We start from the raw sequence: 14,779 nt of genomic DNA, 5'->3' as shown, positions 1-14,779 counted from the left end.
TTGACTGTTGTTATCACTGAGCTTCACAATGCTTACCGTTAAAAATGTCGCTCGATTTTTAACTTTGTTTGCATTTTTTTTTGTATTTTGTTGTTTTCTTTTAATTTCAAAGTTTTGAGTGAATTTCACATCATTGCACACCCCTATCGTGATGAAAATGTTAACGCATAGCTACAACAAGTCATGAAACATCTTCTGCAACTGTTACGATGGCAGCAACTGGATAATTGGGCAAGTATTTACAATTTCCTGGGAGAGTTTTAACTCCTTCAAATGAAATGCTCAAAAATTTTTAAAACTAGCAATCGTTTAATACCTTAATCACAGATTGTGTAAATTATTAAAAATTTCGCTACATATTCATCTTAAGTGGGAAGAAAATTTCCTTAAAAAGTTACAAGAATCCAACAATTGCGATGTTTAGAAGAGCTTATTCATTTTTTAGGTGATATAAGGTACGCCTAAAAAAGATCTTTTTCCATTTTTGGGACCTCTTTACTGCTATCTCAAAATATCGACCACATCTAATAATTTTTTTGACAGTTTCTACTGAACGATGTTACATTTATTCTGTAACCGGAAAGTGAAATTAGTAGGACGGAACTGTTAGTATTAAGCTTATATATCACCATGTTTTCAAGTTCAACTTGAGTCGATTGTACTCTTAGTAAAAATGATTTCATTTTGATTTTTGTCTCACCAATACATCTTTGTCTCAATTATTTCAATAAAAATGCTTTAATCTTGATTAAAAGCTCAGAACTATCTTAGTAACCCGAGTGGGCATGATTTTGATTGATTCGATTAGTGTCGCTATTTTTTGCACTAGAAAGAATTATCCTACGATGAGTACAGGTTCATTGACGCAAGGTTTTGTTTTAGGCGCTCTTCAATTCCTGAGGCCCTCTGCTCTTTAATCGGGCAGAAGACAAATTTTATTTTTTGTCCTTAAATAACTGTTCGAATATTCTAAGTTTGAAAGCATGTGTTCGGTCGCAGCCAATGCTGTGCGGAATATCATGAGATGAACAGTATTGTTTTCAACTCTCTAGCTTGACATGCTTATTACAATTGGTGTGTACCAAAGAACCTGGGTAGCTGGAGAATATGTCCACTGAGGCTAATGTGTAGTAATTGCTATTCGGATTAGTTTTATCTTGTATAAGACCAAAAAAATCCAATTAGGATTTTTCGTTCGGTTCAAAATTCGGAGCGGAGTAGTGCTCCTAAATGGTCGTTTTCAGAAAATAGTTATTTTAATTTTTGCCTTTATCGAGATACAGGTGACAATTTTCGGTCCATTGGGAGATTGAGCGCTGTGTCTGTGGACAACAGATAAAAATTGCAGGGCAATGCAATCGTACATGACTCGGATGATTCCGATGTAATGCGTTGACTACTAAAACTTGGAGCTGGAACGGAAATACCCGTTTGTAGACAACAAGTAGAGATTTTGCGAGGTCGTTGTTATATTTGTTTACGGCTTTCAGATATAATATTATTTTTTGTAATAATAATTATTTACGGCTTTCAGATGATCCCCGTCCGTTTGTTCCACTAGATGGTTGGTTGTTTGGAGGGTTTTATCATTCAAAGTTGCCACTACTAGGAAATCTTCCCTGAATACGTTTTGCAAAATGAAGCGTTTTTAGGGTGTTGGTTCGCGATTGACTTGGAACAGATCAGAGTGTCTGTCTTCTTGTCGTGCGATTGCTATGGGGTTGTATATGTTTGAATCCCAGTTAAAATTTGGTTTGGGGGGGACAAGAAATGCGTCCATGGAGTTTTTTCCAGTTTCTTTTAACGATAATATTCTAAGATGTTAGTTAAATTGCTATTGTTTTCAATTGAAAAAAAAAGTTGTTGTTGTTCAATTAATTTGTTTCAGATGGGAATTTTTGTGGTCTCTATGAGCATGCCTGAAAACTATATTTCTCTACGTAACTATCTTTTATTAAGACTTTACTTGAATAAGAGAGTCTTTTGTTTTTGTTTCTCTGTGTTATAATCCAAATTTTTAGTTTAGTTTATTTTCTTTCACAAATTGATAGTTTCAGGAGTCATTTTAGGCTTTTTAGAGTTGAACAAAACAATTAGGGTTGAAACTTGCCTGCTGTTATCACTAACCTATCACTAACAATGCTTACCGTAAAAATGTCACACGATTTTTTAACTTTGTTTGCATTTCATTTGTTTTTTCTTATTTTTGTTTATTTTCAAACTTTTGAGGTGCATTTCACATCATTGCAGACCCCTATTGTGATGAAAGTATTAACGCAAAGCTGCAATAAGTTTAATCTTCTGTACGATATTTGTCATGAAACATCTTCTGCAACTGTTAAAATGGAAGTGACCAGAAAATTTTGCTGAACTTAGATTTCCTAAGGAAAATTTTAACTCTTTCAATGTAAAACGAACAACAAGTTTGAAAGCTAGCAGCCGTTTAATACATTGATCACAAGGTGTATAAGTTTTTTAAATCTTTAGAAAACATTTATTCTAATTGGGGCGAAGGTTTTGCCATCGATTGCAATTTTATGGTTAGAGGAGCTTATTCATTATTTATGTGAAAAAAAGTATGCTTAAAAGAGATTTATCTCCGCTTTGGGGACTTCTGTACAGCTATTTTAAATTGTCGCCCGCATCTTAAAACTTTTTTGACAACTTTTTCTGAAGATTGTTAGAATTATTCTCTAATCGGAAAGTAAAGTTAGCAGAACGGATCTAATAATGTTGAGGTGGTTGATCACCATACTTTTATGTTCTGCGTGAAACAATTATAATCTCCGTGAAATTGATATTTTTTGATTTTGGTCACACGAACACATCTTTGTCGCATGTATTTCAATAAAAAATGTTTAATCTGGATTAAAAGCTCAGAACTATCTTGTTGAATTACAGAATAATTAGAGAAATATAGAGAAAATGATTAGAAAAAATTAGGGAAAATTAAAACCAAAGAAAATAATTGGTTTTAATCAAATTTTGATGTTATAAATGATTTTTAAGCACTTAATGAAAATTTGGAAATTTTAGAGGAAACTCCCAATTTAATGTTTTACTGAAACAGTTTTTACAATAATGGCAACTTAATATATCATTTTAGCCATCACCTGCTCTCTGTAATTAAAGTTTAATGAGATTGAATAAAGTTTTCACGTGCGTATTACAGCCATAGGCCTTCTACGTTGTTCTTTCCTCACTGTTTACACACAATAACTCTTACCAACCAGTTTTTCCATCTGTTTGCTGCAATATGACTCACGTACGTACCAAAATAATTGCCATCTTAAAAGCTGGACATAAAAAACTGTCGGTATCCTTTAGGTTATATATATTCAGAAGAGGGTATATTCAGCGAGGATATTCAGAAATCTGAGTGAGAATTTCCAATAACCATTTTTGCAAACTTTTGGTGAACCAATATTGAACTCCGTAAGACAAAAAATCAATGCATCATTTTATCCAAGACTGAGTTGCCATTAATATCTTCCATTTTGAATCCTTTTCGGGACCTTGATATCTTTCCCTCGCAGTTACAGTTTTAAAAAGAACAAGAAAAATAGCTGATTGAATCCAAAACGACATGTTCAAAGTTTTTATACAACCTTGTGCAGACAGTACTAAGTGAGAACTCAAGTTTCTGAGATGTGAGATTATTTCGGATATTTGAAAATAGGAGTTTTGAAAACTGAATTTTTTCCATCCTCCAAATTTATTTTGGGGCTAGGAATTTAATGGTACCCTGGCTTTTATGTTAAGTCAACCGATTGGTTTACGATTTATTTTACGCAGAAATAAAAATGTATCATTGAAAAGCTTTTTAAAAATTGTACCGACTGTTGAAGAAAACTTTAATATTTTTCATCTTCCGTGAAAAATTGAGGTTCGAGTTTTCGAAAAAATTTTCACATTGCCTACTTTTTCACTCTCTGTGTGCACTTACTTGCTGAAAAATAATTTTGATTAAATATAATATGCTAAATGTAAGATCCTTCAGAAAATATAAAGCTCATTCTTCGTAAAAAATTATCTTTTCAATCAGTTAATCAGTGAGCTTTTAATGCTACAAACAATCTTAACGTTAAATTTGTCTCTCAGTGCGATATCGAATAAATCAAGAAAAAGGCGTATATTAGATTGTATATATCAAACAGTTTTGAGGAGCATTTATATTAATTTTATCGACTGAGCGAAAAAATCAAATTCTTTTAAATTCGAAGTTTTAGTGAATTAAATTAATTATCTATAATAAAAATAATATTTAGTAGCCAGCTCCAACTAAAATAATGAAGCAGCAGTTTTATGGAAAAAAACTCCCCTCGACCACAATCGGGAAAAAATACGGAAAAACTTGATTGTTTCCGAGAAAATTCAGAAACAGCTTGCTATAAGGCTTTTTGCGTTTAAGCCCACTCATTTTTCCTAAGAATATTTTTCCATTTGCACACCCCCGTTTTACTGGCCGTATATTATTTGCACCCCCAATCGCACGTGCCAGTTTTTTACATAATGAGTTACTATGTAATGACCCGTGCTCTGTAGCAAACCCGGCCACAAACGGAAAAGACCCTTTTATTAAAAAGATACAGGGACTAGTGCCAATAGCAATGAATGTTCGACATGGTAACTAAGTCCGATTACAGCAAATTTGAAGCAGCGGGCATCTAGAACATTACTTTCCTGAATGGTCCTGTTTCTAGTTTTGATTTCCATTTTATATTTGAAGCATTTGTTCATTTTAGATTGTTTTGATGAGCAATTGCAATTTAAAAACACTTTCAGCAGAGTGGGCAAACAAAAAATCAACAAAAATTTACAAAAAATGTGGAAAACGCAGCAAAATCAAGTAAAACGAGACAAACTTCGGTTTGATGATAAGTAGCAGAAGTCCTGATTTACATTTCAGAAAGCTAAAAAATACAAGTTACCGCAGACAAAATTAACAGTTAAGCAGAGAATATCAGTTTGGTCAATGCAGAGTGTAAACAAACTATTTAATTGTAAACAATTTAGTAGTAAAGTTGACAACTAATGTAGTCTCACTAGCCTTGCTTACTAAAAGAACTACAGGAAAGTTTGCGCGACACATAGCAGACAAGCAGAGACAGGAAAAACTCAACAAAAATGAAATACAAAGAGACAAAAAATCTCTCGATAGTTTTTTAATAGTGTATTGAAAAATTCTAAGATGTACGCAAGAGTCCAACTGCAAGTTCAAAACATTTTCATTGACTACAACAAATAAAGAATTAAAAATGACGGACATAATTTTAAAAAATAGTTTGATTGATTCATATACTTAAAGTCAATTTTTTCAAAGCAAAATCTGTCAAACAGCTCAGCTGTAGGACAGCAGAAGTCTCGCTATTCATAGCAGAGCAGAAAAATAGTGGGAAAAGAACACAATTTAAAGGAAAAACGATGAAATGTTCACAGAAATCACTCCAAAGGTTCTGTTGTTATTGAAACTTGTGTCTTTACAATCACTTTTGTGTTGCTCAATTCTAATCAGTAGTCATCAATGGACAGGCTTAAAAACTCCTATGGCCACTAACTGTAAAAGAAATTACGTTTTGCAAACAAAATATATCTAATGACACTTGATGCTAACTAATTTTACCTGCTTAGAGAAATATAAAAAGATCATTGCTCTTTTTCTCGAAAACGGTGATCATTCATTCTTGATCAGTGAGCTTATGATATAACTTAGTGATACAAAAAAGGAAAATTTTTCGGTTTTATTTTGTATTTGAGAAAATAATTCCAATTTTCAAAGAAACATACTTTCAAAAAATTTTTGGAAGCAATATCGAAAATTAGTGAACATCTATCTTTACGGGTTCCAAATTTCTGAACATTGGAATTGGCGAGCTGTTATTTCTTGTATAACAATATGCCGACTACCATATTTTTTTTCAAAATTTTGTTGTTGACGTATCTAATAAATTTGTGAAGAACATGTTAAGCTACCCGAGATGTTCGATTTCAGATAATTGAAAAAAAAAGAGATTCAATATTATTTAGAAAATTTTGAGAAGTATTGAGCGACAGTTTTTATTCTATTTTGTCTCGATTTCGTTTGTTGAAGTATCAGCTAAAATGGTGCCTTGACTTTAGAATGGCTGCTATTTGCTAGTTTTATAAAAACTCAAATTGAAAGCAAAAACTTATTCTTAATGCACGGATTAAAGTGAAATAGTTGTTATTCTAATCGAAAGATATCGATTTATCCAGAAAATTCTAACCTTATAAGTTTTTAATCCCTGAGTGGGTTAATCATGCAAAACTGCTAAGATTAGAGTGTTTTTGTCTAAACAATAACGGTAATCCTGGCCGCAAAAATCTGTCCGATGAATTTTCCTGAAGGCTAAAAAAGATTGGTCATACAACAGTTGCCTCGCTTCGCTTCTCTCAGAACCGCCACAGAGATATGTAAGTGATCGGTTGACAAATAGAGCAGAACGTCGTGATGATTCTTCCATTTTATTTCAAAGAGTCAATCAATAAAATTGGAATCAGTGGAAATTAGAATATCCGGGGAAATCTACAGATAAACAATTAGATCAATAACCTGCTACAAACGGGAAAACGTTTATTCGGGGTATGAGTTTTAAACTGTGTGTTTTGTTGCCGGACTAAAAGTTAAGCAAAAATCTCCTGAGTTGCCAAGCTTCTAAATATATGTGTTTGGGGTGTGTTTATGTGTATGTGTATATGTATGTGCAAGTGTAGGTGTATTTGCATTTGTAGGTCTATGTGTAGGTGTGTGTGCGTGTGCTTGTGTGCGTGTGTTTGAGTGTATGTGTGTCTGTATGTGTTTTTATGTGTGTGTCTGTGTGCGTGTGTGTGTGTGTGTGTGTGTGCGTGTGTTTGTGTGCGTCTGTGTGTATGTTTGTTTGTGTGTGTGTGAGTGTTTGAGTGTGTGTGTGTGTGTTTGTGTGTCTGTTTCTGTGTGTGTCTCAGTGTTTGTGTTCGTGTGTGTGTGTGTGTGTGTTTCTGTCTGTGTGTCCGTGTGTGCGTTTTTGTGTGTGTTTGTGTGTGTGTGAGAGAGAGAGAGTTTTTGTGTGTTGTGTGTGTGTGCGTGTGCGTGCGTCTGTGTGCGTGTGTTTGAGTGTATGTGTGTCTGTATGTGCTTGTATGTGTGTGTCTGTGTGCGTGTGTGTGTGTGTGTGCGTTTGTGTGTGTGTGTGTGCGTTTGCGTGTGTGTCTGCGTGTGTTTGTGCCTGTGTTTGTATGTGTGTGTGTGTGTCTGTGTCTGTGTGTGTTTGTGTGTGTGTGTTTGTCTACGTGTCTTTCTGTCTGTGTCTGTGTGTATGTGTTTGTGTGTGTGTGTCTGTGTCTAAATGGGTGTATGTCTGTGTGTATTTCTGTGTGTTGTGTGTGTGTGTTTGTGTGTGTGTGTGTGTCTGTGTCTAAGTGGGTGTGTGTCTGTGTGTGTATGTGTGTGTGTCTGTGTGTGTGTGTTTGTGTGTGTGTGTGTCTGTGTGTGCCTGTGTGTGTATTTGTGTTTGTGTGTTTGTGTTTTTGTGTGTGTGTTGTTTGTGTTTGTGTGTGTGTTTGTGTGTGTGTTTGTGTGTGTGTGTGTGTCTGTGTGTGTGTGTGTGTGTGTGTTTGTGTGTGTGTGTCTGTGTGTGTGTCTGTGTGTGCATGTGTGTGTTGTGTGTTTGTGTTGTTTGTGTTATTTTTGTGTTTGTGTGTGTTTGTGTGTGTGTGTGTTGTGTGTGTGTGTGTGTTTGTTTGTGTCTGTGTTTGTGTGTGTATGCGTGTGTGTGTTGTGTGTTTGTGTGTGTGTGTGTTGTGTGTGTGTGTGTGTATGTTTGTGTGTGTGTGTCTGTGAGTGTGTGTGTGTGTGTGTGTGTGTGTGTGTGTGTGTGTGTGTGTGTGTGTGTGTGTGTGTGTGTGTGTGTGTGTGTGTGTGTGTGTGTGTGTGTGTGTTATAATGCTGTTAATGGCAAACTACTCAATTTTCAGGAAAACTATGTACAATCTGCCTTTGCAAGCATTGTATACAAAGCAAAATATTTTCAGCAGTTCCTCTTATTGATGTGTTTCATTGAACAGCATGAAACAAATGAAGCTACTTTGAATTTTCCTTATTGATCTGCTGTGTATTTTGAAAATGCCTTCGGTTATTTAGAAACAACATTTTTTTGGAAGTTAAAATTATATTTTGTGATAGTTATGTTTAGCTGTATGAGTACGAGTTGTTCATCTTTTTCTTCAGGACGCTTTGGCAACCTTCGATCGGATCAAAAACCACAGTGGAGTTCTTGGAGTAATGGTCATCAACTATCACGGTCAGTCTAATTAGATTTATAGATTTATACTATATCACTATATAATTGTGACGACAAACACGGTTGCTCTCAGAATGCTCTCTAATAGGCTTTCTCAGTCAAAAAATGTTTTACAGCTTTCAACATAAAGTTATAGATTCCGTTATCAAAAGACGCAGCAAAGGCGAGGAATTGAGAATTGTCCTTTTGACGATGTTAAAATTTGGAACACTTTTAAAATGTCACTTTTAAAAATTTATTATTATTATTTTTATTATTATTATTATTATTATTATTATTATTATTATTATTATTATTATTTTTATTATTATTATTATTATTATTATTATTATTATTATTATTATTATTATTATTATTATTATTATTATTAATATTATTATTATTATTATTATTATTATTATTATTTTTACTATTATTATTATTATTATTATTATTATTATTATTATTATTATTATTATTATTATTATTATTATTATTATTATTATTATTATTATTATTACTATTATTTTTATTATTATTATTATTAATATTATTATTATTATTATTATTATTGTTATTATTATAATTATTATTATTATTATTATTATTATTATTATTATTATTTTGGTGAACGCCTGGCTCACTCAGTAACAAAGCATCCAAATTTATTATTATTAGCTCTTATAAAACTCAATAAGTTATTATATCATTTCACTCATAGTTGTAAATACGTATCTAGCGCATTGTTCATTTGTGTTACCTGGTTGTACCAGTTGTTATTCTCGAACTCCGTTCGGAGCCCAATAGCTAACTGCGCTTGGTGTCTTTAGCAAGAAAAAGAAAATCAGATTGAACGAGTTAATTCTTATCGCGCTAGCCTTTTCACTGCCTCATACTACCTAACATAGCAATCGCCAAAGACGAGATTTGGCGGACACAACATGGCGCAGTCAGCATCAGTACCTATCTCACGATCCCCAGTGGGCATCTCTTTCTTTTGGGAATGTGGCATGGAACCCCCAGTAGAATGGCCCACATGGGCATCAACCCTCAAACTGGCAATCATGGCCAAAGATTCCATCAACGTAGACTCCCTTCTAAGACAAAAACCCGAGGCAAATACCCAGCAGAACCCACATACGAACCCCCTACAGAGAACGAGACACACGCCCAACACAGAGAGAGAGAGAGAGACCTGAGAAACAACTAACGCAAAGTAGACTGGGAAAATGAGTGCAAAACGATCGTTTTCAAAGGCTCAATAATTGACGACATCCCATGGGATGAGGCAGAACTATAGGTCAGGAGTCTCATCTACCTCAGTGTGGGAACCGAAGGCCAATGGATCTACCGTCAACGCTTCCCAAATTCAGTAATTGATCACATAACAGCATTCGAATTAGCCCACGAGCTATCCCTTTCATTTACTCGACCACGAAACATAACTTATGATCGCTTCCTTCTGCTCACCTGCAAACAAAAAGAAAATGAAAAAACTTGAAAGTTTCCACTGCCGTCTCAAAGCCCTAGGCGCAAAGTGCCGCCTAGGAACAGCAGAAGAAGATCTTATCAAAGACATCTTCATAGCATTCATGACAAACATCGAGATACAACGGGAATTACTAATGGAAACACGAACCGCACAGCAAGTGCTACAATTCGCACTCAATCGTGAACGTGGACAAGAAAACCATAGAGCGATCAACACACAACTGAACCGCAATCCCCTAAACCCCCTATATCAAATATCCCACATCACACCCAATCAGCGAAACCAAGCATACAAACAAACACCTCGACCCCGCATACCCACACGGAACTTCCAACCACCACGCAACACCACTATCCCGAACCCATGTAGAAGATATGGAATACAGTTGACACAGGAACATCTACAAATATGCCCAGCCAAGAAAGTCCAATGCAACCTATGCAAAAAAATCGGACACTACAGCAAAATGTGCCGATCCGCAAAATTCCTGTTGCAGACCCAACAAATAACACCTCAACAAAGCATTCCTCAGACTCGACGGGTACGCAACATAAGAGCAACAACACAAAACCAACCGTCGCCAATCCAATTCCAAGATACCCAGTCGGACAATAATGAAGAAACCGTAGACCTCGAGAACACATTCTTCATACAAGAGGTGTTCGACGGCTGGACGACGGTAAACTTCAATAAACCAAAAACATTCAACAAAGAACAACCAAGCAAATACTCACCCAACCTATCAGACAAAATCTTGATAAGAACAACCTCGTACAGAACCGAAATCGATTGGCTCGCAGACACAGGCAGTCCAAGAAGCTTTATAGGCAAGGAAAAAGCAGAAAAGATATTACAACAATGCAGATCCGCCGAATGGAAAGACCCGAACGAATGCCCAGTCAAATACAGATGCTTCAACAACATCGAGATTCCAACTACAGGAGCCATACAATTGAAGCTAAGATCCGGATAATGGGAGACATACAACAACGAAATCCTGGTGATAAACTCGGTAACACGGTCAACCTACTAGGACGTGATGTCCTCGGAAAACTCGGATTCACACTCTCCCAAAACAAAGGTATAAATATAAACGATATCCAACCGGACAATGCAATACAAATCAGAATCATTAAAGATTCCCCCAGCTATGCACCCGTTTGGGCAAATCTAATGACCATATTGCAAAGTCTACATTGAAACAAGACATAAGTCCATATCAACACAAAGGTTGAAGAGTACCATTATACCTAACGGACAAAGTAGACAAAGAAATTCGACACTTATTAGACACAAAACAAATAATCAAAATTGAAAAATGTTCAGACAAAGTCTTCATAAGTCCCGTAGTCATTACAGTAAAACATGACCAATCCATCAAACTAGCACAAGACTCTAAATTTTTAAACGATGCGATCGAAAAGAATAAATATCAGATGCAATCCATTGACAACCCCATGGATTCGGTAGCTAAATACATCTCAGACAACAAAAGCAAAACGGGTAACTCCCTATTTTCCAAAATAGACATTAAATACGAGTATAGCCAAATACCCTTACATACCGAAATCAGAAAACATTGCAACTTCAATATCCTCGGGGTTAAATCCACGGGAACATACCAGTTCATAAAAGGGTTCTACGGACTTTCAGATATGCCCGCAACGTTCTAAAAAACACTTGACAAAACTCTCGAAAACATCGATGATCGCCACTTTGGGATGATCCGCCTAGAAAATCTTATTTGGTTCCCCCAAATACACCGCACGATTGCGATACGGCCAGAAAACTGCAGGCAATGCCTGGACCAAGGTAAGAATCTAAAATCTTTAATACCTAAATCATAATTAGGCCAACTACCAAAACTAAGTGAACCCAACGAAGAAATACAATTAGACTTTGCAGGACCAATCGTAAACACAAAAAATCCTAACAACGAACACTACATATTAGCCGCGGTCAATCGCTTCTCCTATCCATCAGCAGTAGTACATACAAATTGCGACACACAAACCGCAATAGATTTCCTTAATCAATACTTCACCTTTCATGGCATACCGCGCAGCATACGTTGCGATCAGGCACAAGCGTTTAAATCTAGAGCTTTCGAACACTACTGTAAAGACAAAGATATTAAACTCATTTTTTTTCTCTCCCACCCACGACCACTGCGCTTCGGGCATGGTAGAACGCCTAATACAAACATTAAAACGAAGACTTGCAACAATGAATATCAACTCCATGTGGGACAACACCACCATAGCTGAGAGAATATCAGAAAAAATTGAATCAATAAGACTAATACCACACAGTGTCACAAAAATACCCCCTTTTGAAGCACACTTCGGTAGACCTAAAAACACGGAACTATCTAACCTTCTAACAAATCCTAACTCGAATAATCTATCATACAACAACATAAAATCCTTCTACTTATACAAACAACTACTCCAAAACCCAACCCTGACGCCAGCAGCAATCTGGGACCGGGACACCAACTCAGAAGTCAACCAGGATATCCAGTACAAGCCAGAGGAAACCTCCCAACATGACTCCCCATCCGATGACACAAAGACGCTAGATTCGTCAGACTCGGACGACGTCCCCCTCAGACCAGCCCAAAAGGGTACAATAATTCCGTCTCAAATTAAGTTTCAGATAGGAGATAAAACAACCATAACTGACCAAACACGCCGTAACTTAGCACGTAAAACTATCAGAAGACAAAATCCCGAACCCAGAGGAACACTAAAACCTCTCTGGTCAATAATCTCAGACGGAACAATCGTAGATTATACCCCACACACTATTACCATCGACACACATAATCGAAAAAATACTGTAATACGAAACAGCGATATCGCAATCTCATCCGAAAAACGCCAAAAACCACCGGAACCGAAACTCCGTCTCATAAACTTCGTCGCCTGTAAAGCCGTAGGAGAATATAATAGAATTAAACGTAAAATAGAGAAATTCTGTGTAGCAGAAAAGGCCCAAGCACTCAAAGGAGCCCAAACGGAGCAACCAAATCGAAACGAGAACCAGGCAGCCAAAGCAGCCCGATCGGAACAGCCAACCACAAGCGAGCTCCAAATGCCAACTTTATCACTAGACGCGCCGGAACCATAATCTGCAGCAGTAACTACTACAAGCCATCAACAAGGCACTTCCACACGGATTGATGACAACAAAGCAACACCCCTAGCGGCAAATTCCTCGCTAGACATATCCCCAATCACAACAAAAACACGCCCAACAACAACACCCAAGAAACTCACAAAGAAAAAATCCCCAAGGACAGTCCAAAAGGGAAAACGTTCATCTATCCGAAAGAAAGCCACAGTCTCAGCAGCCAGAAAAACGGCTAACACTAAAATCACTAAAACCAAAATAGCCGCTTTAAAGCAAAGCAAAATTTTTAACATAAGCCAAAGCCCAGTTAACATCAGTGAACTGGAAAAGAACAAGTCAACTCGAATCTTCAAAGAGCACGCGCCAGGGCACTCAAAACCCTTAATCATTGCAGCATCCTCATCAGCTGCAGATTTTTTGGTATCAACACCCTCTAGGAGCACGGTATCCACCAGAGCAAAGTCACCCCGCTGCGCAATACCCGCAAAACGCATGCAGAAGCTACAGTGAAAAAACTCATTGTAGAACAGACAATCGCCAACATCCCCCAATCACCTGCCACGGAAGAAACAACAATCGTTGATTTAGTGGACACATCGGACGAACCCCAACCAAGCTCAACTCTAACCGTAAACCCAAACTGCTCATCATTCGGACAACACATCATTATCCTATCCTCAGATTCGCAAGACTCTAGCCCCTCAATCCGTACAGCATCGGTCCACTCAGTTCCCACACGGACATTCGACTCCCCAAAGCAAACACCCATGGACTGTTCACCTCCGCCGCAAGATCCCGAACGCGAGTCACCTGAACACGCCATGGGAGAAAATGCCTCAACCGAAGAAGCGTAGCAAGTTTCCAACTGTTAACCACCTCCCAGAGGGGGAATGTGGTGAGCACCTGGCTCACTCAGTAACAAAGCATCCAAATGTATTATTATAAACTCTTATAAAACTCAATATGTTATTATATCATATCACTCATAGTTGTAAATACGTATCTAGCGCATTGTTCATTTGTGTTACCTGGTTGTACCAGTTGTTATTCTCGAACTCCGTTCGGAGCGCAAAAGCTAACTGCACTTGGTGTCTTTAGCAAGAAAAAGAAAGTCAGATTGAAAGAATTATTTAGTATGGCGCTAGCCTTTTCACTGCGTCATACTACCTAACATAGCAATCGCCAAAGACGAGATTTGGCGGACACAACATGGCGCAGTCAGCATCAGTACCTATCTCACGATCCCCAGTGGGCATCCCTTTCTTTTGGGAATGTGGCATGGAACCCCCAGTAGAATGGCCCACATGGGCATCAAACCTCAAACTGGCAATCATGGCCAAAGATTCCATCAACGTAGACTCCCCTCTAAGACAAAAACCCGAGGCAAATACCCAGCAGAACCCACATACGGACCCCCTACAGAGAACGAGACACACGCCCAACACAGAGAGAGAGAGAGACCTGAGAAACAACTAACGCAAAGTAGAATGGGAAAATGAGTGCAAAACGATCGTTTTCAAAGGCTCAATAATTGACGACATCCCATGGGATGAGGCAGACCTATAGGTCAGGAGTCTCATCTACCTCAGTCTCGGAACCGAAGGCCAATGGATCTACCGTCAACGCTTCCCAAATTCAGTAATTGATCACATAACAGCATTCGAATTAGCCCACGAGCTATCCCTTTCATTTACTCGACCACGAAACATAACTTATGATCGCTTCCTTCTGTTCACCTGCAAACAAAAAGAAAATGAAAAAACTTGAAAGTTTCCACTGCCGTCTCAAAGCCCTAGGCGCAAAGTGCCGCCTAGGAACAGCAGAAGAAGATCTTATCAAAGACATCTTCATAGCATTCATGACAAACATCGAG

General features: G+C 37.2%; 1 protein-coding gene across 1 annotated transcript in view; it reads left to right on the top strand.

Annotated features, from left to right (window-relative positions):
• Nucleotides 1-3,148: 3,148 nt before the first annotated feature.
• Nucleotides 3,149-14,779, top strand: part of LOC142344168 (dynein light chain roadblock-type 1-like) — a 38,190-nt gene continuing 26,559 nt past the window's right edge. Inside the window, exons 1-2 of the mRNA XM_075395701.1 lie at nucleotides 3,149-3,265; nucleotides 8,228-8,300. Of these exons, the coding sequence (XP_075251816.1) occupies nucleotides 3,257-3,265; nucleotides 8,228-8,300 (82 nt within the window). The 5' untranslated portion in view covers nucleotides 3,149-3,256. The remainder of the gene's footprint in view (nucleotides 3,266-8,227; nucleotides 8,301-14,779) is intronic.

The sequence above is a fragment of the Convolutriloba macropyga genome, chromosome 8 (genome assembly GCF_964194025.1).
Source record: "Convolutriloba macropyga chromosome 8, txConMacr16.3, whole genome shotgun sequence".
Classification (NCBI taxonomy): domain Eukaryota; kingdom Metazoa; phylum Xenacoelomorpha; order Acoela; family Convolutidae; genus Convolutriloba; species Convolutriloba macropyga.
Note: the sequence above shows the minus strand (reverse complement) of the source record. Positions and strands in the feature narration are given on the sequence as shown.